Below are 23042 nucleotides of genomic sequence, written 5' to 3'. Positions count from 1 at the left end.
TTGGTGAAATATTCATGACGTCACTAATGTGATCTACGCCAGCGCCAGCATCCCAAGTCTAATAAATGTGATATTTTTAAATGTTTTCTCAAAGAAATCATGAGTGATTTCTTTAAATCCGCACTTGGGTTGATCAGTGGCTCAACTCCGGGCAGAGAAGAAAATGATTTTGTTGGTCAGGTTGTAGAACTGGGCAATCAAAAATTGCGTGTCAAGAGAAAAATAGCAGAAGGTTTGCCCCTCCCACCTTATATGTAATCAATAATAAAGTTGTTATTTGATAATGTAATCAAATGTTACAAATATTTTGTCAATAAGTTTATAAGATATTTATAGGTTGAGATTATCATGCCTTTTTGTACAGTTAAAGGCAATAAAGCAGGGTTGTCAATAAGAACCGGTCGCCAGCCGAAATGGAAGGTTCAAATGGAATTTGGGCCAGTTCATATTCGTTAGAAAGAAAGAATTGATCGCAAGTTTTTTTTTGGCAATAAATGTTCCTTACCCCTTAAACAGTCCTTTTCGCCTATAACATCTCTTATATTTAGAGCATCGCCTTGACTGGTTTAAAATTTTCTGATAATCGGAATCATTATTTTACGACTGGGCGTTTTTGTAGATGCAGTACACAATTTTTTGTTTCTGTGACATCAGGTGCGTGATCAATAAAATATAGTTGTATTATTTGTAGTAAATTATAACTTGCAGCATTGTGTAAATTTCCATGAGGAACACGAGACAGGAATGCCTACAAACCTGCGCAGTCAACGATTTACGCATCTTTGATACCAATGACCTTATTTCGTGATTTTCGAAAATTCTTAAAATAGTAGCATAGTGTTGTGTTGTTTTAGTGCATTGTATTTAACGATGTTTATACTTCATGGAAATGAATTTATAGCAAATAAACAAGCAACAGATATGAAAATAAATGACCCTTCATTACCAATACGTAGAATTATGTATCTTTGAAACTATCGATGAAGCGTGGATCTCCGTAATAATGAAGCTATGGATAGATAAGTAAAATTTCGTATCTATGAAGTAAAGGGTTAATTAAATACTCCCAAATTTCCCAGAATGCAGGAAATGAAGTGCTGAATTTTAAAATTTTCCGGGGGGTGGGGGATCCCCCTAGCTGGCCGCCTACTTTTCTGTTTCAGTTGGTTCACCCAAAACTTATTGACAACCCTGTTAAAGAGGGCTTGGCATACGATGTATGCAACCTTTATTTTTATTTTGTATTACACTGAGCTGTCAATTTGTAGTTTTGATAAAGTAAGTTTATGAAAGACATGTACAATGTATAAGACCCAGTTTGGCAGTCCAATGATTATTACTGCCCAGAATTTAAGATATAGCTGAGGGCCCGTTTCAATAAAATTCGTCGTAAACCTTAAGTTGTTAACCAGAATCTATACGATCAATGTCCTTACATCATTTTTATAGTAATGCAGCTTATGCCTAAAGGGAGGTTACATCTGGATTTTCAATCTTAAAGCAATTTAAGCAAATGATCTTTATTGAAATGGGGGTCAAGGTATACATGTATTCTGCTGCAATTATGATACTAAAAGTTGATTATGCTATATATTTACACCTTAACTTCACTTTCTTTAATGAATGACCATTTAGCAATTGCCATTATCATCCAATAAATGCAACATCTTCCGATATGCTCGGATTGCATATAAATATATATATATATGTAAATTGAAATTTATCTTGTTATTGTTTTTATTGTGTAAGAAGGCCATGTTAAACTTAAATCAACATGTTAAAAAGCATTAATTTAAGATTTGTTAAAACATTGTTGTCATTAGTGTTTCAATTTTACATTAAAAATCAATTATGAAGTTGTTTATTTTTTCCCGCATTGTTATGATGTCATATGACAAACTGTTTCCGGTTACGATCGGATTGTTCTATTTACTGAATGGGTGAGAGAGAATTTCTGAAAGGTTTTCTTAAATGAAAATAAGTATTTTATTAACAATTCTGGAAATAAATAATGAACTATTGGTGTAAATATAAGTAATGAATTGCTTGATTGATTTCATTCTTGGGGATATAAACGCAGTTGGGCTGGTTAACGTATGTGTGGAGTGCTTTGGACTCCACACACTTTAACCAGCCCAACGGCATTCATACCCCGATAATGACATAAATCCAGCAATTCATTCCTTAGATAAAACTGCTTTGGGTACATATCCTCAGTAGCAGACTGAGAGGTACTCAGTTTGAATCCTGCTGCCGAGGAAACCTTTCTCTTTATTATCTTTGTTGGTGTAACCATCTTTTCTATAAATCATAAAATTTATCTGATCATTGATACTTTATTTGTTTAAATTCAGGCGGATTTGCGTTTGTTTTTGTTGCACAAGACAATTCTTCTGGAAAAGAGTTTGCATTGAAGGTAGGAAATTTGTAACATTTTTTTCTTTTACTGCATGTGTAGAGGTGCAAGATTTACCTTATGTTCTTATATTGTTTGTTTGATTTAAGAATTTAGTATGATTGTGCATAGGGATTTGCAATATTACTGATAAAGTGGGGCAATCATATTGATATTTTTTTATGTATTACATGGCATAACGGGTTGTCATTTTAAATGCATTTTACTTATTCCTGGTATTTATAATATTCATAGCCAGTTTTGGCAAATATTTTTTTATGTATAATAGATTATAGTAAATGCATAATAGCAGTTAAACCTTCCATTAACTATGGCTCGTTAGCCACAGGTTAAACTATAATACGTCCCAACATTTTAAAACAGGTGTATAAAAGTCTAAAATTTTCACGAAGTAGTAAAAATTTTAGACTTTTTATACACCTGTTTGGCAGCATCCAGTTTGTTGTCTGCTTAATAAGTGAAGTCCAATTATAACCAAAGTCGGTCAGAATGTGTATTGGCATAATGACTTGGACAAGTTCGATAACCAGCAATGTCACTTTAGTGTCTCAAGAGTAATTGGCTTTAATAGAAATTACCTTAATTTGTCATGTCCTCTCAATAACTTTAGAAGCCTTTGTCCAATCACCACCAAGTTTTATTCAGAATGTGTATGGGCAGAATATTTTGGTCAGGTCATGTTGCCTCAGTCACTCTAGAGTTATGACCCTTGAATTGGCAAAAAATGTCTTTACAGTGTCAGCTCTCTAAATTCGGCCTAACATACAACCACTTATCAACATACTTTGTGTCCTAGAATTAGGTAGGGTGTACGTTGTGACAGTTTGTGCTCTTGTTTTAATTGTGAATGGGGTTTAGTTAAAGCTTCGTAGGTAGAGAAAAAACATTGTCTTTACTACTTACCCTATGTTATCCATTTTTATTTCAAATTGTGTTATATTGCTGTTGCCATACGTTTCAGACTTTCCAACACTACCTATCTGTAATTGTCCGATATTTCTAATAGTGTAAATAACAAAATTCAATCAATGATCACTATCATTCATTCATGAGATAAATTGTTAAATATAAAGATGCTTAAGTTCAAAATATATTAAAAAGAAGAATTGTCATTTTAAAAGTTGAAAACAATATTCATTTGTTATTTTCAGCGTCTGCTTGCAAATGACGAAGAAAAAACAAAAGCAGTTGTGCAAGAAATAAAGTTCTTGGTAAGTGCTAAGTTCATAATTTTGAAAAAGTAATTGTTACACATACCATGTACAAGTTTTAACTTTTAACAATACAGTCGAACCCTGTTGGCTCGAACTCTAAGGGATCGGCGAAAATACCTCGAGCCTCGAGGAGTTCGAGCCAAGCATAAATTTTAACAATCAGTATTAAGAAATCGGTCCTTTGGATCCAGTTCGAGCCAACGATGAAATCAAGCCAAGCAAGTTCCAGCCAACGGGGTTTGACTGTTATGTAAATGAAAAATTGAAATCCTATTTCCTTAAAGAATGTGAAGCATAATAATTTTTAATAGTACATAGTATTACATTGTATTGTTGTTGAAATAATTTGCATTGGAGAGTTTTTTTTATGACACATATGAGGTATGGCAGGTATCTTATAACCTGAATACTTTCAAATAAAAGGTTATCTGTTTTATTAATTCTGAAATAATTGTTTAATATAGCTCAATTTAAAACTAGTACTGAACTGTTTAAATTGTTTGTTAAATTCACTGTGACTGGATTTTTATATTTCAGAAAAAGTTGACGGGGCACCCGAACATAGTGCAGTTCATATCAGCAGCTTCAATTGGGAAGGAGGAGTCTGGCCATGGCCAGGCGGAATTCCTGCTTCTCATGGAACTCTGTACAGGTATCAGTGGTTATATTTAAAGTATTTCTGTAAATCATATGGATTTCTCATGGTTTAGGAAGATTGTGTCTCATCTGGGGAGTCTGGGCCAACTACTTATATGTTGGTAACACATTTTCACCAAAATTCAATATTGTGCCAAAAGGGTTTGAGATGAGACACACATGATAAAATTTATATAAGTGTTTTAAATAAGATATTATTTGCTTGATTTTGGCCTATTCCTGATATGATGTGATATTTTCCTGCTGTCTGAGTATCAAACATTAATGTTTTAGGTGGAGACATCTGTCAAATGCCAACTCAGTGAGCTATGAAACTTGAAAACTTGAATTAGAAATTGACTTGAGACTTCAGGGCCCCGTTTAAATAAGTTAGTTGTAAACCTTACACTGCATGAGTGCTTTGGTACACTTGTGCATAATCTATGCAATAAATGTCCTTATGATATTTTATATTGAAATGTAGTTTATGCCAAAAGCGAAGTTACGCCTGGAAATTTACATATTAACAATCTTGAACCTTACGATCTTCATTGAAAAGAGCCTTAGTGATTACAAAAGATTATTTAACAATCAGAAATGGTGCATTTTTGTAACAACTTGGTAGTTTAAAAAATGGTTCCATAAACATCTCTGTTAAACTGATAAACCTTTTCTTTAAATGACCAGGAGGTCAGGTGGTTGATGTGTTGAACATGCGTGATGGCCCCCTCCCCATTGATGTGGTGCTGAAGATATTCTACCAGTCATGTAAGGCTGTTCAGCACATGCATGCACAGTCACCACCTATCATACACAGAGATCTAAAGGTAGGGACTTGTGTTAATATTGATATAGTTATCTGTGGTACATGTCCATCAAAAAATGATGAAACAGAAATTGAATTGAAGTGTTTTACATTTTGGTAAAAAATAACATTTACTTAAATAGTTAACGAAGACAAAACATTAAAACAAATAACAACAAGATTCAAGCATTGCAAAATTGTTGATTATAGTTTATTCACTTTGCACCATCCAGGAAATATTTTATAAATGAAAAGATCTTGCCTTTAAATTGCTAACTTTAAACTGTGTAAGTAAAGGAATTGAGGAAACAATAGAAGGCTGCACATGCACAGCTGACAATTACAACACTTCTATCACAGAAGTTGGGTTTAATGTTGATTTAATAGTGATTACGTGTTGTCGCCAATCTATGAGAGAAGCCTTTAAAAAGCCTTGAAATATTATATGTGAAATTATTGGATTTTCAGACATTTGTTTAAAGTTTGAACCATGTATTGTAAAGAACAGGTTGCAATCGCAAGCAAATGATTGCTGTAACAATATCTAACACTATTGCTGATTATTTTCAGCCAAACTGCTGATCTTTTTCTTATTTCCCCTGTATTTCAAGGTAGAAAATCTTCTGATAAGTACTGGTGGTATGGTGAAGCTGTGTGACTTTGGTAGTGCCACCACAGAGACCCACTCCGTAAATGAGTCGTGGAGTGCCATGAGGAGGAGTCTAGTCGAGGATGAGGTACTCATACATGTACATAATCATACTGATGTTAAATGCTTTAAAATCACTTTGTTTCATTGTGTTGCCTTTTTGTGTGAGCAACTTCATTTTAGTCTAAATTAATCAATCAGAATCTGTTGGTATATTGGATATAACTGGAAAACCATTAAATCTATTCCCTTTCACTTTGTATGTATCTTTTGCATTATGCCATATGTATTGTACATGTAGGTCCTGCCACTTTTGCTCAGATATTTTTTGAGTTATGTGCAAACATTAAAGAATCCTATAGAAGTATCTTTTAAATAGTTCCAATGGTTTATGAATGAAATGAAGATGCAAAAATCAAAAGAGAACCGTAAATGACTGGGTATAAGATAATAGGGGGTATAAGGCACAGGCAAAAAAATCTGTGAAAAAAACTTTTAATCTATGTTTTGGGTATAATAAAGAAACCATAGAAAAAATGTCAAAATCGTCTGCCTATTTTGGCCACCATGTTTGTTGACAGTGATGAAAAAAACAACATGAAAATGTCTTAAGATATACTGTATCCTGATCTTCAACTGCCGTTTTAACCTGTATATATCGATCCATGTGACACGAGTAACAACCCTTCCTACATAAATCTAAATAAACTCTGCATGGAATCGACCTCAGAAAGAAGTTAAAAAGCTTGTTACTGTTTATTAGACGCAGGCATTTTTTACATCAAAATCTGAGGGAAAAAAGTGTGTCACAGTCATTTACGGTAGAATAGTTTGTTATAAATAAGCCATTTACATGTATTGATCTCATAGATCACCAAGAACACGACCCCTATGTACAGGACTCCAGAGATGTTGGATCTCTACCAGAACTTCCCCATCAATGAGGCACTCGATATATGGGTAATTGTTTGGAATCTAGCTTTGTAACATCAGTTAAAATAAGGAGTTAAAAATACTAAACATGCATGTTCTGAACACGGGCTGGGTGTTGGACATGCAACACTTTACAGACATGTTTTTTATACTGCCGGGATGTTGTTTAGGCAAACAGTGAACATGCATTTTCTTAATATTGCCTGGGTGTTGTTCATGTCAGTTTGGAAGTTTAAGGTAGATATTACTTTTAAAATTATATTTTAATGGTCTCACATTTTTTGTTAATGTATGAATGTGTTAATCAATCAGTTAATTCTTTGCATAGGCATTAATGATACAAACTTTTTCTGAAAAATACAATTAGTACTCTTGTTTCTGTCATCTTATATAATAAATGAAATAAGCCACATGTTTTGCAGGCCCTTGGTTGTGTGTTGTTTATGCTGTGTTTTGGTGTCCACCCCTATGAGGACTCGGCCAAGCTGCGCATCATCAACGCTAACTACCAGATACCTGAAGATGATAAAGAGTACACTGTCTTCCATGATCTCATCAGTAAGTTCTGTAATATAGAGAATATATGGGATAAACACTTGGTATTTCTTTCCACAAATAGAATGGGACTATCATATCTGCTTATTTGTTTATGTGGCAGTTTTAGAAATAACATTCTATAAGCATTTATTCTGTAAGATATTTACTAAGCAGCCTTAGTTTTATTTAAAAGAAATCATTTAAAGCTGAAACAAATTCAGGGGCATAGACTTTATTAGTTGCATACAGCATACAATGTATTGGCGAACATGACATCATGCATTAGACGTTTACTTTCTCTCTGCAGTGGGTATGTTCCAAGTGGACCCAAGAAACCGTCCAACAATCAAGGACATAATTGAGAGGCTGGAGGAGATTGCCGAGGTCAGGAAGGTCAAGCTGACTGCTCCCCTGCCACAAGCTTTGTTGTCCAATGTCCAGATTACACCACAGGGTAAGTTGTGAGGGTTGTTGCTTGGAGATTGCTGTATGAATGCTCTTGTGGACATAAACATTTTGTTGCACTGAAATATATCATGACTGTCAATGGACAGTTTCAATCATTTCAAGACAATCACAATTAAATTGAGACTGCTATTTTCCTTCTTTTAGCTTATAAAGAATCCTTTTTCCATAATTTAATTGAATATGAATCTTTGTTATGTAAATAGTTTTTATATTAATAAAGTTATAACACTAAAAAGTTCAGGAATACAGAGCTACCATGAAATGTACTGTTTATCTCTTAAAATAAAGTTCTTCTTTTAACAAATTGGTTAAATATTGTATGTAGTGTGATAACTTTAAGATTACCAACATGGTTTGTATAACTGAAAATTAAATGAACAAGTTTTATGTGCATTATTTTGAACAAGAAAGAAATGCATGTATGTTGACTCTGCTATCCATGCTTGTCTCCAGCGTACAACGCTGCACCAAGTTCTGGGCCCAGCAGTGCAGGTCAGCAGACCCAGGATGGAGCTGGTTCCCTGTTTAGCTCATTCAAGATTGGAGCCGGAAACCTCATGAAGAATGTAAAAGATGCCTCAGCTAAAGTGGTGGAAACTGTTTCATTGTAAGTTTGATAAGAGTAATTTAATCACCTTTTTTTCTTCACCTGAATATATAAAATCTTGGAAACCATTTGTTGTTTACCATCAGTTAGTCAGCGTTTTTAATTGGTCTGAGCTGCCAGTATACACCCTGAATTTGACGCATCATAAATTTGTAGTAGCATCAACATTGACCTGACATCATTTCAGTTCAAATGATTGCATGAGTCGAACCCATTACCTTGTAAATTAGCAGCAGTCAATAGCTCCACCCATTTTGTTAATAAACGAATGCCTTTTGCAGTTTTTGCTAGCCAAGATGGCTTTGGGGGGGAAAAAGCTCATGTATCTAAATTAAATTAAAAAGTTTAAATTTGTTTTTGTTTTAAATTTATCAGCTATAACTAAAAATAAATGACAAGTTTATAATGTGTTGCAATAACAATTTTGATTGCTTTGCAATTGATGAAATGGATATTGTAGGAAATACGCAATATGATCATTCAATGTTTTGGTTTAATTCCGGTATATTGGTGATGCATAGTGGATTCTGACAAGGATGCATTGGTTTGAAGAAAATTTAACAATACATGCAGAATTTCTGTTTAACTCAAGCATTCTTTAAAAAAAATATGCTCATTAGATTCATGGCATATTTTTCTCAGTTTTGACTCAGGGAAATTTTATAACCACTATGCAATTTTTGCCTTGGAAGAAGATAGCAAGGTATTTCATTAAAGTTTTATTCAGCAAGGTGTTTCATTATAGTTATATTGATCATCTTTTGTCTTGCTTGAAATATTTCTTGAATGATAATTCGATCTAGTAATATCCACAATAATGGACGTTCAGTAATTATGCCCCCACAAAGTGGCGGCATATAGGGTTGCCCTTGTCCGTACGTACATCTGTCTGTACGTACGTACGTCCCGAAGATTGTTTCCGATCTAATTCTTGAAAACCGTTTGTCCAATCCTCACCAAACTTTAAACACATGTTTGTGACCATAATATCTTGATCAAGTTCGATAGTCATGGAAATCGCTTTAGTCATTTAGGAGTTACGGCCCTTTTTTGCCAAAAATACTTCAAAAATATATGTTTCCAATCTAATTCTTGAAAACTGTTTGTCCAATCCTCACCAAACTTTAAACACATGTTTGTGACCATAATATCTTGATCAAGTTCGATAGTCATGGAAATCGCTTTAGTCATTTAGGAGTTACGGCCCTTTTTTGCCAAAAATACTTCAAAAATATATGTTTCCAATCTAATTCTTGAAAAGTATGTGTCCAATGTGGATCCAACAAGTTTTTTCCTGCCTGAATGGCGCCATATAACCTATACAGTCTTGCGATGCCGTAAAACCCAACTCAACTCAACTTATCCTATATGTGCAGATTATCCTGAATAATCATTATGGCTTATTTTCTGTGACAAAAAATCGAAGTGGGGGCATCCGTGTCCTATGGACACATTTCTAGTTTTTTTATCATTTTTATGTTTCTATGCCACGTGTCTGCCAATAACAAATCTAGAAAGATGGCTATTTGGACTAGATCTAATACAGTAGATCTTTATAAAATGATATTTATGTTTTGGAAACTATTTATTTAGTATGGCATTGCATGTTATGATGGATGAGGAACAGGACTGACAGAAATAGGGAGCGAATCTAGAAAAATGAGCCATGAGACTTTAAAGCCCTGTTTGTCTAACTTAATCTTCAATTTTGTACCCACTGTGTAGCTAGATTTTAAAAAATATTTAAATGTCATTTTTCCATGGTAACAGTTATTTATTTTTACAGGACCATGAATAAAGGAGATCTTGACATAAGTTTTATCACATCAAGAGTAGCAGGTAAGAAGCGTTCAGAGATACAGTGTAAGCTGTTACCATACAGTTTCAATAATTAATGTCAGTTGCATAAAGATGATATTCTCTTGAAGGTGTCATTAAAACCTGCATTATTAACATCTGTTACAGTTTTCTACATGCTTTGCAGGTTATAATGTATGATGTACACCATTTTGATAACTCTCTCTGATGTGATTTCCAGTAAAATTAAGTCATGGGTCGTTGCCCCTTTGTTTGGCCTTCACCGTTGTGCATTTAAACAACATCTCAGTGTTAGGCTACTGTGCTCGTCTCTGTAGTTTCCATTTTGCTTGTTCTGTTATAATGAATACTTTAAAATGACCTTGGTGCATGTGAGTTTGGTTTTTGGTTTCCTATGGGTACTCTGGTTTCCCCTACAACACAAGACACACTTTTGCATAAAATTGTGCCAATGAAAGTGATTAATATATGTTGTAATAACTTGTTTTACAATCGTTGTAAAATATATAAGTTTAAACTAAACTAAAATGAGATATTGGCATTTATATATCAGTCTGATTTTAAATGAATATTTCATTAAAAGGACAATGAAAGGAATAACAAGATAGAAAGGAACTATATAATAAATTATAATGAATTACATTAGTCACAGCTCTTGATCCCTATAACTATGTTGTTTCAGTGATGTCTTTCCCGGCAGAGGGTGTGGAGTCAGCCATCAAGAACCACATAGATGACGTGCGCACGTACCTAGAGGGCCGACACCGGGGTTGCTATGCCGTGTACAATCTGTCACAGAGACAGTACAGGAACATAAAGTTTGAAAATAGGGTGGGTACCCTGGAGATTTGCATTAACGATTACATGTGTGCATGTATACTTACATAAACCATTATAATAATGCAGTTTGGTCATTGTGTTATGAAATACCGCTTGTAAATGCCAAAGATTTTCTCAGCATATTGGAAATGGAAATATATTAAGCTATTTTGAGACTAAGCATCCGGAACAGAATGTTTCCTCAGTTTTTTTGGACAAATTATGCTTTAATTTGAAAATAAAACTGAAAGCTAAATTACCAAATATAGATATACTAAGCAAGTATTGCCATAATAATATTAAGTTCGACAGTTGATATATTGTTAATTTTACCAAAAAAGTACTTATTATCTGCATTGTTTGATGCTGACTTTTCTTATCCTTTTTCAGGTATCGGATTGTGGCTGGCCTATCAGGAAAGCACCCTCCCTGGCTAACCTATTTGCCATCTGTAAAAACATGCACCTCTGGCTCAGACAGAACCCAAAAAATATATGTGTAGTCCACTGCCTGGTATGTGGATTGTGTACATGTTTGTGAACATTTTTAAGAATAAAATGTTTTCAAATGTATTGTTCTCTTTAAAACCACTACGGTTCTGTGGTCTGTTCAATAATGATCTTAGTTTAGTTTAGTAGTAAGGGCTTTTCCAGTAAAAGATGTAACCCACGTTACCCACGGAAGGCAATTATTTTCTTAGTATATATGTCTTTTTTCACTAATTTTGACCCCAAAAGGGTAAATTTGCTTCTGTAGGAGGGTGGTATAATTTAAAAGTGCCTTCCCCCTATGGGTTATATGTTTAAATGGAATAGCCCTAAATGTTACCTTATTCTCATATTTTTATTATTGTCTACATGTTTTTATTAATTGAAATTTAGCCAGTATTAAATATTGGCACAAAATTTAAAAATTAGAAAAAAACTTGTTGCCATTTGTGATGTTCATACAGATTGAAGATTATAGAAACTATGGACTGAGATCCTTCTTATCAAACAGGCTCTAGTGTAGTTGTATACAGTAACATTTGTCATTGAAGAAATGTTCATACAAAAATACCTGGTCCATGAATTCAGAAATGATCTTCAGAAAAAAACATTTTTAACTCTTTTTTTCTGAATTTACTTAATTATAAGAATATAGTGTCACTGAATTATTCCACAAAAATTCAGACCTAAAGTTACTATATGAGTACTTCTCTCAAAACTGTAAGGAATGCATTTTTCCAATTCTATGATTTTTCACAATTTGCAATTTACATTATGTAACAAAAAGACAAACTCTTCCAATTTGTTCTATGTGTTCTTCTTTCTTCTCCATAGGATGGCAAGGCATCGTCGGCCACTGTGGCGGGGGCGTTTCTCGTGTTCTGTCGCTTGTTTGACGGTCCCCAGCAGGCTCTTACAATGTTCAGTAACAAACGATGTTCACCAGAGGTCTCACCCTCACAGAGAAGGTACGGTTAATATTGACATTGTCCATTGTATATCTTATGCAGTCTTCCTTGTTTATATCTTCCAATCATAGGTCTCACAAAATGATTTGCCTCATTAAATTATTAAGTGAACAGTAAGTGTAAAAGATGGATTTGAACATTGAAGAGGGATACATATATTTTAAATCATTTCTTCAAATAATGTGTACAATGCTTTGTCACCTTTGACCCCCACCAGGGCAATGCCCTCTGTCCCTATTGCTGGCCTAATGTGGCACACAAACTCTCTGGAATTTTTTTTTTCATCTGCTCAGTCTTCAATCCAATCCATGTTAAGAGTGTGTGAGTGATCTAGTGTGTGGTTAAGGTGGAAGCACAATCCTTTGAGTGTATTGGTACCAGGGTAAATACATTTGAGTATTGTGTTTCAGGTACATAGAGTACATGAGTATTGGTACCTAGGTATATACATTTGAGTGTTGTGTTTCAGGTACATAGAGTACATGAGTGAGTTGGTAGGAGATAAACTCTACAAGCCCCACAACCGCCCGGTCATACTCAACTCCATCACCATGGCACCAGTGCCCCTCTTCAATAAGATGAAGTAAGTCAACGTTGTCTTGAATTTCAACTTATCACAGACACGAGTTGTTGATCACTAAATCAGTTTTCTAAGAAAAGGATAGTATTTTTAACAGACCTTTTCTTATATGGTTAGGTAAATAGTCTTCTGCCTTCAAAAGAGAGTGGCTTATAGGTTTAATCTTCAAGTTCCTTGACACAGATGGTGTCATGAAATTGGTATGATCATTGATCAAGGTCACAGTTGCTGATTGCGTAGTAGTGAAACCTTTAAGTTAAAAGAACAGGGTAAGAATATTTTAGAAAAATTTGAATTGAAATTATGAACTGATTGGTTTTCATCAGGAATGGTTGCACGCCGTTTGTGGAGGTGTATGTGGGAGAGGACAGGATCCTGTCAACGTCACAAGAGTACGAGAAGATAAAGGGCTTCTCCGAGGCAGAGGGCAAGGTCACCATACCCCTGAATGTCTCTGCCACAGGGGATATCACTATCACTGTCTACCATGCCAGGTCTACATTTGGGGGAAAGATTCAAGGAAAGGTAGGATAGGGATATTGTGCTCTAGTTGTATTTTTACATAAGAAAACCCAGCACATATGCAAGCAACTATACTACTGAGACAAATGTAAATTCCTAAGAACAGGTTAACATTGTTTTTATAAGCTGGGGCTGTTTCATCAAGAATCCAATGAGCAATATTGTTAGATTAATTTGCATCAGTAATACCGCATTGAAAATACGTTAAAAATACCTCCTAGGTAAGCCATTGCTCCTTAGTTGCATAGGCCCCATGTTTTTTAAAGCCTCATTTCGTTGTATAAAGTCATTTGAATTCATATTTTTAAGGTAAATTTTGCATATTTGAAAGCAGAATTTCAATTCAGGGCTTCATTGTACATGTATATTGCTGGGTATCATAGAGCATTTGCCTATAATATATTACAGATCACGTCTATGAAGATGTTTCAGTTCCAAATCCACACTGGCTTTGTGATGGCAGACAGGAAAAACCTCAGATTTACACAGTATGTTACCATTTGGTTTGATTTGTACTTGAAATGCTATCATCATAATTGAAGCATAATCTTGCCCTCAAAATTACCATGTTAGATTAGCAAACACAGGTCTTAACTGCACATGCAAAAGATTATGGTTGGACATATGAATGTTGAGCGTGATTTTTAGATCATGTCCATAAATTATACAACCAGTCTATGCATTTACCTTGTCCAATGATACATTATCTCAGGTATGACCTAGACCAGCTTGACACCCCAGACAAGTACCCAGAGAGGTTCACAGTGACCTTGAACACCACTGTGAGCCCCAAGGACCGACCCCCAGAACAGAAACTACCCTGGGACACCTTCGATATTTCAAGACTATCGCCCAAAATTCTCTTCTCTAACAAGGAGGAGATGAGTGATACCATGGCAGACTTTGGTAGGTAGATGAATATCGTGAGAATTGTTTTGTAGAACTTATCATAATAAATGATGAAATTACTGAACAATGGGTAGGAAAGAAAAAAAACAACATACATGTGCTTGTAAAACAATTTTGTCTTCAGGATTGCCAGTATCCAGGAGTACTAAAATGAGGAATTTTGCACTGAAGCTAAGATCTATACTTAAATGATTTTACAAATGGCAATTTTCACATAGCTTGGACACTAAAATATGGCTTTTCAGTCCTTCAATATTATTTAAAAACTATTAATATGAAATTTCTATGAAATTCTTTTTGTTTATTTGAAAAAAGATCATATGAATAAAATGATATTTTCATATAAATTCATATAAAACTCCTATTGGAAGGCCATATTTTAGTATCCAAGCTATGTGACAATCACAGGTGGTTTTAACTAAACAACTTTCAATAAAAATTTTATTCATTAGGTATATCGGAGCAGAGAAGAGCGCAATTATGTAGGTCTTCAAGTCAAAGCTCCAATGACAGTCCACAACATGTCCCAAGTGAGAAACCAAAGCAAACAGTCCAGTCGTCACCTCAAAACCAGTCTAGATTGTCCCCTAGCAACCAGCCAAAAACACAAAACCAGTCCAAGCCTAGGCAAGAGGTCCCAACAGCCAATTTCTTTGAAACATTAGAATGGAATAATGGAGGACAAGATTCAGCAAACGTTAACTCCGAACCTGTTCAAGAGACAAAGGTTTTGACAGAGGCAGAAACTGGTTTATTAGGAAGTATGAGTGATGATGAGGAAGACTTCGCTTCCTTTGGTCAGCAGAGAATGGGAGGAAGTTCAACAGATGTACGAGCTAATAAGTCAGCCAGCAGTCTAATAGATGTGGAACCTAGTGAACAAAATAGTGACAATGCTGCACCTCAGTCAAAAACAGAAGATGTTGATTTCTTTAACATGAACAGTGGTGATAACTTAGCAAACAACATAGATTTGATGCATATAGATAAGACTCCATCAAATGTTGATTTACTCGGAGGAGCTGAGGTTCATGATGACATATTTGGAAGTGGCTCATCTGGGAAGAAAAATGAAAACTCCTTTGATCCATTCCAAGCATTTGATAATAAGCCAAAACAAAATGTTCCTCCAGTGAAAGTTACTGCTCCTGAACGAGAATTTCACGCATTTGATCCATTTGCAGATCTAAATGGTACTAAAGAAGACTCGAGTTCAGTTGGTAAGAGTAAAGCAACAACTGACAGTAGTGGTGATCTAATGGGAGATTGGAACAGCTTTGTATCAACATCATCTAGTCCTAACTTATCAAGAAATAACTCATCTTCCAATCTTCAAGGGGGCAGTGGCAATATTCCCAATGTAGCTAGTTCTGGGTCATTCCAACAAATGGGTATGGGGGCTAACATCCCTCGAAACAACAGTGGTACATTCCGAGGAATGCAGTCAGGTGTGGGCATGTCAAGTAACAATAGTGGAACATTCCAGCCAATGGGGGGAATGGGTCAGGCACAAGGTTTAGGTAAACCGGCAGGACCGTCCAAACCAGCTGATCCATTTGCAGACTTTGGAGGGTTTGGAAAGGCATCACCTGGCCCAATGAACCAACAGCCAAGTAGCAAACCTGTGCCACAAGGGGGAAAGCCTCCCATGGGGTCAGGATACAAAGGTATTACATAGACTCTGAAATTGTGTGCATTGGACATAATATCATTTTAAATGTGTGTAGGTTTAACTATTCTTACATGTTTCATATTAATAACTTCGGAAAATATTTACTTCAGAAGGTTTGATGGTATGGAATATGTTTCATTGAAAGATATTTTCAAATGATCTCAATTTACAGATAGAAATTTCCTATGGCTGTATAGTATTTAGAAATTTCCTATGGCTGTATAGTTTATTCAAATTACCTATCTCTTAAGGCATTACCTTTCTTTGTCATTTCTTTTTATAGGTGGTCTACAGCAACCCTGGCAACAGCAGCAACAACCACCTAAACCCAAGCAGCAACCACCCAAACAGACACCAGGTGCTGGGCAAGGTGGTGCTGGTCCCAGGGGCCCACAATCTGGGCCCAACTACAACCAGGGCAGTGTTTTTTCAAACCGAAGTGATGCAGGACAAAAACCATTTGGTATGCTATCTGTTTGATGATGAACGCCCGTGTGAAAGGGGGCTTTTAAGCAGGGTTAAATTTTTCTCTGAAGAGGATATTTTTCTTGTCTTTCAAAAAGTTTGTTGATTGCCTTATATCGGTGTTAAGAATCACACTATGTCCAAGATGTGTGAAAATAAAAGCTGGTTAATAAACATGAATAAAACTGTTTCTTGTGTGTTAGGATAAAATGATGGAAAAACTTGACTTCATTGATCTTTTCATGCACAAATAAGTTAGAAAACAATGCAGTATACCTTTATAATAAATATATTTAAGAAATTGATAAAAGTTACCTGTTGCAAACATGAATGCATGTAGATGCTCTAACACAGTTAGTCTAATTTGTAATATGTACATTTACATAGGACCACGTCCACCAAGGAATGCTGGGTTTGAGGATCTGTTACCACAGGACAGTACTTTTACAAAGAAAGATGATGGCCCAAAGACAATAGGAGCCATGAAGAAGAAAGTCATGGCTGAGGAAATGGACCCTATTAAACTCCAGGTAGTAGATTGCTTTAAATTCACAATGGTTTCATTCTTGCTAATATGTGCAATACCATCACATCATTTCTTTATAACTTGCATCCTTCTTAAGAATTTACCAATAAACTTAGTGGGACAGACTTGTCAATCAGATACACAGATAAGTTTGCGTCGAATAGGTACTCAGTTGGTACCACCCCAGCAGCAGCTATGAGAAGCAAGTTTCATCCCTTCAAAGTGTTTTGGTTGTCACCACATCATTCTTGAGAACATACTTTCAAGCAATCTGTACTTTGTTGTTTGAAGTGACACAGATGCAAATTATTATAAAGATACTTCGAGGGTTTTTGAGTCTGCCTCTTCAAAGTTTTACTTTCTTCTTTTATGCTTCACTCGTACCTTTTTTAAATCCATTTATAAAACTGTTTTTGTGCTCCAAGCACAGGGTTCTGTGTTACTAATTACTTCAGCGATACCGGCCAATCAACTCTACTTATAACCAATAATGTGTGTATCTTTTGTAGGTGATGGAGTGGACAAAGGGCAAGGAGCGTAATATCCGAGCTTTGTTGTGTTCTCTCCACACTGTTCTCTGGGAGGATGAAAAGCGCTGGAAACAGTGTGGCATGCATGACCTTGTCTCCGCAGACCAGGTGAAGAAAATGTACAGGAAGGCTGTGCTCTCAGTACACCCCGATAAGGTTAGTGAAGATGGAACTGAACAGTTGATTGATAAGCTAATATTATCCAATAATACCTACTTACCAATAAAATAGATTCAATGATTATGGTATTTAGCCAAAAGTTAACCATTGGATATTCTTCTTAACTTAAGCTTATATGATTAGGGCTAAACCATTTAAACAGATAACCAGGGGGAAGGCACTCTTAAATTATACCACCCCCTACAGAAGCAAATTTACCGTTTGAATGTCCAAATAAGTGAAAAGACACCCACCCATATACTAAGGAAGTAATCGCCTTCCCCCCATGGGTTATATGTTTTACTGGAATAGCCCTTAGCCGCAAGTACATTCTATGTATTATATTTTACTTGCGACATTAACCTTACCTATAAACAATTTTACTTACAGCTATCTGACTCGCCTCATCTGGATCTGGCTAGGGAAGTATTTGTTGAGTTGAATGATGCCTGGGCCCAGTTTGAAGAGGAGGGAATGAAGTCACTCTACTGAAATGTGTACTCATAATTTCGTGTACAATGTTACTTGAGGTTTTAACGTCACTCTGCTGAATAATGAACAGAGTCTTAATATCAGTATTTGTGGAGTTGTTCAGAAGAAACTGTGTTCAATTAAATATTGGGAAGCAACAGATTTTTCCTTAAAATGTCTTCACTCAGTGTTCATGTTACTGCTAGGGTAACAGACTCCTGTTCCATTATTTAAAAACCCTGCTACTTAAATGTAATAAAATATTTTTTCAGTGATATTTTCCTAAAAGAAGCCAGTTAATTGTCATTTCACTTAGATAATGATAATTATATGTTCTTAATGAACATTTTATTTCCAAACATTACTTTTGATATTTAAGAAATAAATAAGTATGATATTGAATCAGAAAAGAGTGCAGATTATGAATGGCCCATTTATTCATTGTTTTATTTCAGAGATGATTCAAGATGGTAGACTTTGTCATACTTGTTGTGCAATAATTAGAGCCAAAAACATAGTCACAAATGATTGTACATTTTTTTTGCTCCTTCACACCAATGACAAATACATGTATGTTTTTATTTAATTTCTTATTTTTTGCTACAGAATACTGACTATTCTGAGAAAGAGAATGTTTGGCTAGTTAAGAGTGCTGTCACATTCTATATTTTATCGAGAATGCTTTGATTTAATCTGATTTTTCTGTCATTATGGTTTACACCGGCAAGTCTTTGCGATAATAATGTGTTAAGTTAAAAATACAGCCACCATGGAAATGAATTTATAAATGCGAATTTAGACGTTTGTGTCAGATATTTGCTAAATAATTAAATAAGATTTCTTGTTGCGATCTCTGTTGGAATGCAGAAGTTAGATTTGGTTATGATTGTGAGTCAGTATGCTCACTGTTGTAGGGTGTTAATGTAGGGTATACCTTTTATAGTACTATGCAATATATTGTTGTAAGGTAACTGAAAGATATTAAAACTGTTAAGTTATTGCTGTTAATTGCTGTTAAGATGAATTGACTGAAAAAAAAACTAGATTTTTAATTCAAAGTATTCTTTTGGATGATAGACTTTACATATTTTTGACTAGTTGTTGAAATTTTAATTTTGTATTCTGTTACTCATAAGTAATGTAGGGTTTTAGCCAAGAATTAATAAGGACATGATGCCACAGAGGGAAATGCATCTAAGGGATGAAAGGGCACATTGCATCAGGCTGTCAAGAACTTAATTAGGCCACTCCTTTTTTATGTTTTGGTTTACAAGAATTTTTGGGAAAAATGTCCACCGGGCGGTCGAAAAAAAAAAAAAAAAAAAAAAAAAAGGAAAAAAGTCACAAAACATACTCTTAAAGGGTAAAAATCAGAGAACAACATAAAAACATTGAAAAATTATATCATTTACATGGCATTTTAAATTTTTAAACTGCTATTAATGCATGTTTTAATACACACAAAGTTTCAAAGTTCTAATTAAACACATAGTTTAAATCTTACATACTGTGAAACATATAAAACATCAATGAAATTGACTATAAAACATGTTTACATGTATAAACTACACTTTTTATCAAAGATACATTGAATATCACTCAGCAAGACATTTGTTAAGCTTCAAGGGTATGATAAAGCAAAAGTGAATGCAGAACACTAAACTGAACAATATTAAATTGAAAAAAGAGAAGGCAATTTTACGCATTAAAATACAAAAAAAAAAATGCACTGTATTAAAACAATACATACTATTTTCTAAACATTGTTTCAGTTATTTCAATATTGGAAAATGCCAATAAAGTGAAATAATTACCAATTTTGTAAATAAGGAAGTAACATTTTATGAAGACATTTGAGCTTTGTGAAAGCAATTCCTGAAAAACTAAAAACCAAACTAGACCTAGATTTGAGTTTTAATAACCTTTTCCATGGTGGGTCCTAGTTGTGTGTAACTCGATCCATGCTAAGTTCGGATATTTTCGGACCGGGATATTTACCATGGGATGTTCACCAAATCCATTTCAAATTCAAATCTTGCAGCAAATTACCACATCAGTACATAAAAATCACGTAACAAAATAATAAATCTAGCATGTGACTTAACTTTATGTACCAATGATAGTAACAGAGAAATCCATAATCATGTATCGGATATTTTCATCTTCTTCCAACTCCGCCATTTTGTGTATACACGAGTTCACAGGGCATCTATACTTCATGCTTGTTTATTTTTCATTTTAAAGAGTATTCTTTGGTTACAACAACAAATCTCATTTATAGTGAAATATCAAGTTCATTACAAATTGAAATGGACTTATTCAAAATAGTTTTCCGTGTTATTTTATCTAAATGTTTTGCACACAACTCATGGCATTAGTATTAAAATGTCATTGCTCAAGACATGTGTTCAACTCTTTCATTGTTTTTACTCTACTATTAACCCAAACATGAATAAACATGTAATCTAGAATAAACACAAGCTTTACATTGACTCAATAACAAGTATTTCCAAACCATTTTGTGATTTCAAATCCATAAACACCATCGACCGAAGTTGTGAAACTAGGTCACCGGTGTCAACTTAGAAATTTTACTTTCGATTTCACCACTCACACTTAGTGCACTGTTATTTGATATTTAACCATAAAATGTTATAAAATGTTTTTCTCACACATAATTTACAGATATTTGTGTCTACTAATTCGGTGGCAGCCGCTGACAATTTTATTTTTTATCTATAAACAACGATATTTTCATGACCTAAATTGGCGGGGAATAACAACAATCACGTGACAGTTATTGTTTGTGTCGGCTGTTAAATTTGCCAATGTTTATTGCTATTGTTATTTTAACAACTCCTGCATATTTTAATTAATTATTTCATACAAAGAATGACTGCTATCGTCAATTCCGCCATTGCCATCTGCGCTGCCATAACAGTTGACTGGCTCACATGCTATCACTATAAATTGGCAAATACGGCCACGGAACAACAAAACAGTCGAGATCTACTGCATTCGTACTCCTATCTGTGCGTTTTTCTTTCGTTTCGCACCAAAATCAATACGGTCGGGAAAATAATTTTGAAAAAATAGTGAAATTCATTTTTTTATTTTTTTTGTACTTTTCGGAAAATTAGACCCGCCGGTTTTGTAAACCAATTTATATAAAAGTAGTGGCCTTACTATGAAATTGAAAGAAAACTTTGATGTGTTTGATGTATAAGGTTTCATTTGCTGAAAATGTTGTTTGTATTTATGATCACATTATAAATTTTAACTGAGCAAAAGAAATATTCCTCGGTCTTAAGCATTTCATTCTAAGTAGACAGAAGGGTACACATGCTTGTCTACATGACAGTAATAAGTAGAGTAATAACAATAAAGAACTGGTTGCAGCACACTCCAATAACTCTTCGGCTTAAACCCTATGAGTAGTTGATATGAATTGGTCTCTGTTGACTAGTAATAATGTGTTGTGTTGCCATTGTTTAATGATAGCTGTTAACCCCTCTGTTATATGTGACTTCAATATTTCCCCATACAATGCGTGGCATTGCTGATCTTGTTGTGCACACTTTTCCTTTTATATCAGATAGTGTGTATATATCTGTATGTGTTACCTCAGGGTAATTTCATTTAAACTAACAACCCACCCCAGGAAGGCAAATGAAAAAAGTCTAGTGGATTTGTTTTTCAACCTTTCAACATTGAATAAACTGCTATAGGGAAATGGGGGGGGAAGTCCAATTCGCAAAAACCTTTTCTTGGGTTGTCTGTTCAAATGGAATAGCCTTGAGCTTTCTGCTGTTGTAAAAATGTATATTTATTGTTACGAATTGTACTTGTTTTGTTTATGGGTGAAATAGGTTTGTGATTTCTCATTTCTTTGCCACATTTATTTGACTGTGATATGGGTTTCTTTTACTCTGTTTACATTATATTTCATGTTGTCTAAATATGTAGTAAAGTAAAATTTGTAACTCAGTATATGCTAGAATTAATATTGTCAAAGAAAATTACTTAAGTAAGATTTGATTTTAAATTGGAAATGGTCACAAGAAACTCTTAAGCTTTCATGCTAACTGGATTTTTATAATACTCAAATTCTAAAATGAAATTATTACTGGAGGGATAAGATTGACAAGTATCAAAATGCATATTTAATCATATTCTTAAACTTAGCTGCAGAAAGCTTCTTTTTTATTAACATCTTGTGCCGTAGTCGTAAAAAAAATAGACAGCCTGGGGTTGCTGCCTATCCCCATGCATTGTTCTTGCTGTTAGAAAAAATAATAAATATGAGAATCATCCAAAGTCTTTTAAAAACATTCAGTTAAGTCATATTGTTTTGTAAATAAAGCTATGGCTTATGTAACACATTCCAGCTCACTTTTGTTGACCACTTATGAAATACTATTGGTTCAATGATCTGGGCCCATTGAAGCTTTTGAATGGTAATATACATGTATTAAACTATTTTTGCCATCAATGCTAAGAAAACTGCAATACATATTTGCAGTTTTGAGCCTCAACCTGAACTCGGATTAAATATTTAAATGAGTTTGGGCCCAATCGGGTCCATCAGAACTTCCCTTGTGTGCTGTTCCCTACAAAGTATCGTTATGGTAAATGTACTCACAGAATTAATGTCTTTGTTGATTATCATGTACAAATAAAACATTGAAATTACATCATAGTTGTTTGTGTTTATTTTGCACTTCCACATTCCTCCAAGACCTCTCAGAGAACAGCGTGCTGGTATATTTAGCCACATACTCGGTGACATAGTCATAAAACTGAGGTATCAAAATTCAAACAAACATTAAATTAATGTTATTATATATATA

The 23042-nt window shown here is 34.5% G+C and overlaps 1 protein-coding gene across 1 annotated transcript; it reads left to right on the top strand.

Moving 5' to 3' along the window:
• The first annotated feature begins 32 nt into the window (after nucleotides 1-32).
• Nucleotides 33-22886, top strand: LOC128213783 (cyclin-G-associated kinase-like). Its single transcript, XM_052919839.1, has 23 exons — nucleotides 33-232; nucleotides 2355-2416; nucleotides 3568-3627; nucleotides 4168-4282; nucleotides 4954-5093; nucleotides 5683-5808; nucleotides 6591-6680; nucleotides 7076-7211; nucleotides 7498-7644; nucleotides 8112-8265; nucleotides 10052-10104; nucleotides 10766-10914; nucleotides 11293-11415; nucleotides 12225-12358; nucleotides 12828-12941; nucleotides 13265-13463; nucleotides 13869-13948; nucleotides 14173-14366; nucleotides 14822-16036; nucleotides 16325-16504; nucleotides 16894-17036; nucleotides 17542-17718; nucleotides 18112-22886. Exons 1-23 carry the CDS (start codon nucleotides 100-102, stop codon nucleotides 18211-18213), a joined length of 4026 nt encoding a protein of 1341 aa, XP_052775799.1. The 5' UTR covers nucleotides 33-99; the 3' UTR covers nucleotides 18214-22886.
• The last annotated feature ends 156 nt before the right edge of the window (nucleotides 22887-23042 follow it).

The sequence above is a fragment of the Mya arenaria genome, chromosome 13 (assembly GCF_026914265.1).
Source record: "Mya arenaria isolate MELC-2E11 chromosome 13, ASM2691426v1".
Lineage (NCBI taxonomy): Eukaryota > Metazoa > Mollusca > Bivalvia > Myida > Myidae > Mya > Mya arenaria.
This window is presented reverse-complemented; position numbering and strand designations above follow the sequence as displayed.

Excerpts from the sequence above, each read along its gene's own strand:
- LOC128213783 (XM_052919839.1), top strand. The coding sequence starts at position 100 with ATGAGTGATTTCTTTAAATCCGCACTTGGGTTGATCAGTGGCTCAACT. Across the intron at positions 7,212-7,497 it reads TGTCTTCCATGATCTCATCA|TGGGTATGTTCCAAGTGGAC; the intron begins GTAAGTTCTGTA and ends TTCTCTCTGCAG. Across the intron at positions 7,645-8,111 it reads TGTCCAGATTACACCACAGG|CGTACAACGCTGCACCAAGT; the intron begins GTAAGTTGTGAG and ends GCTTGTCTCCAG.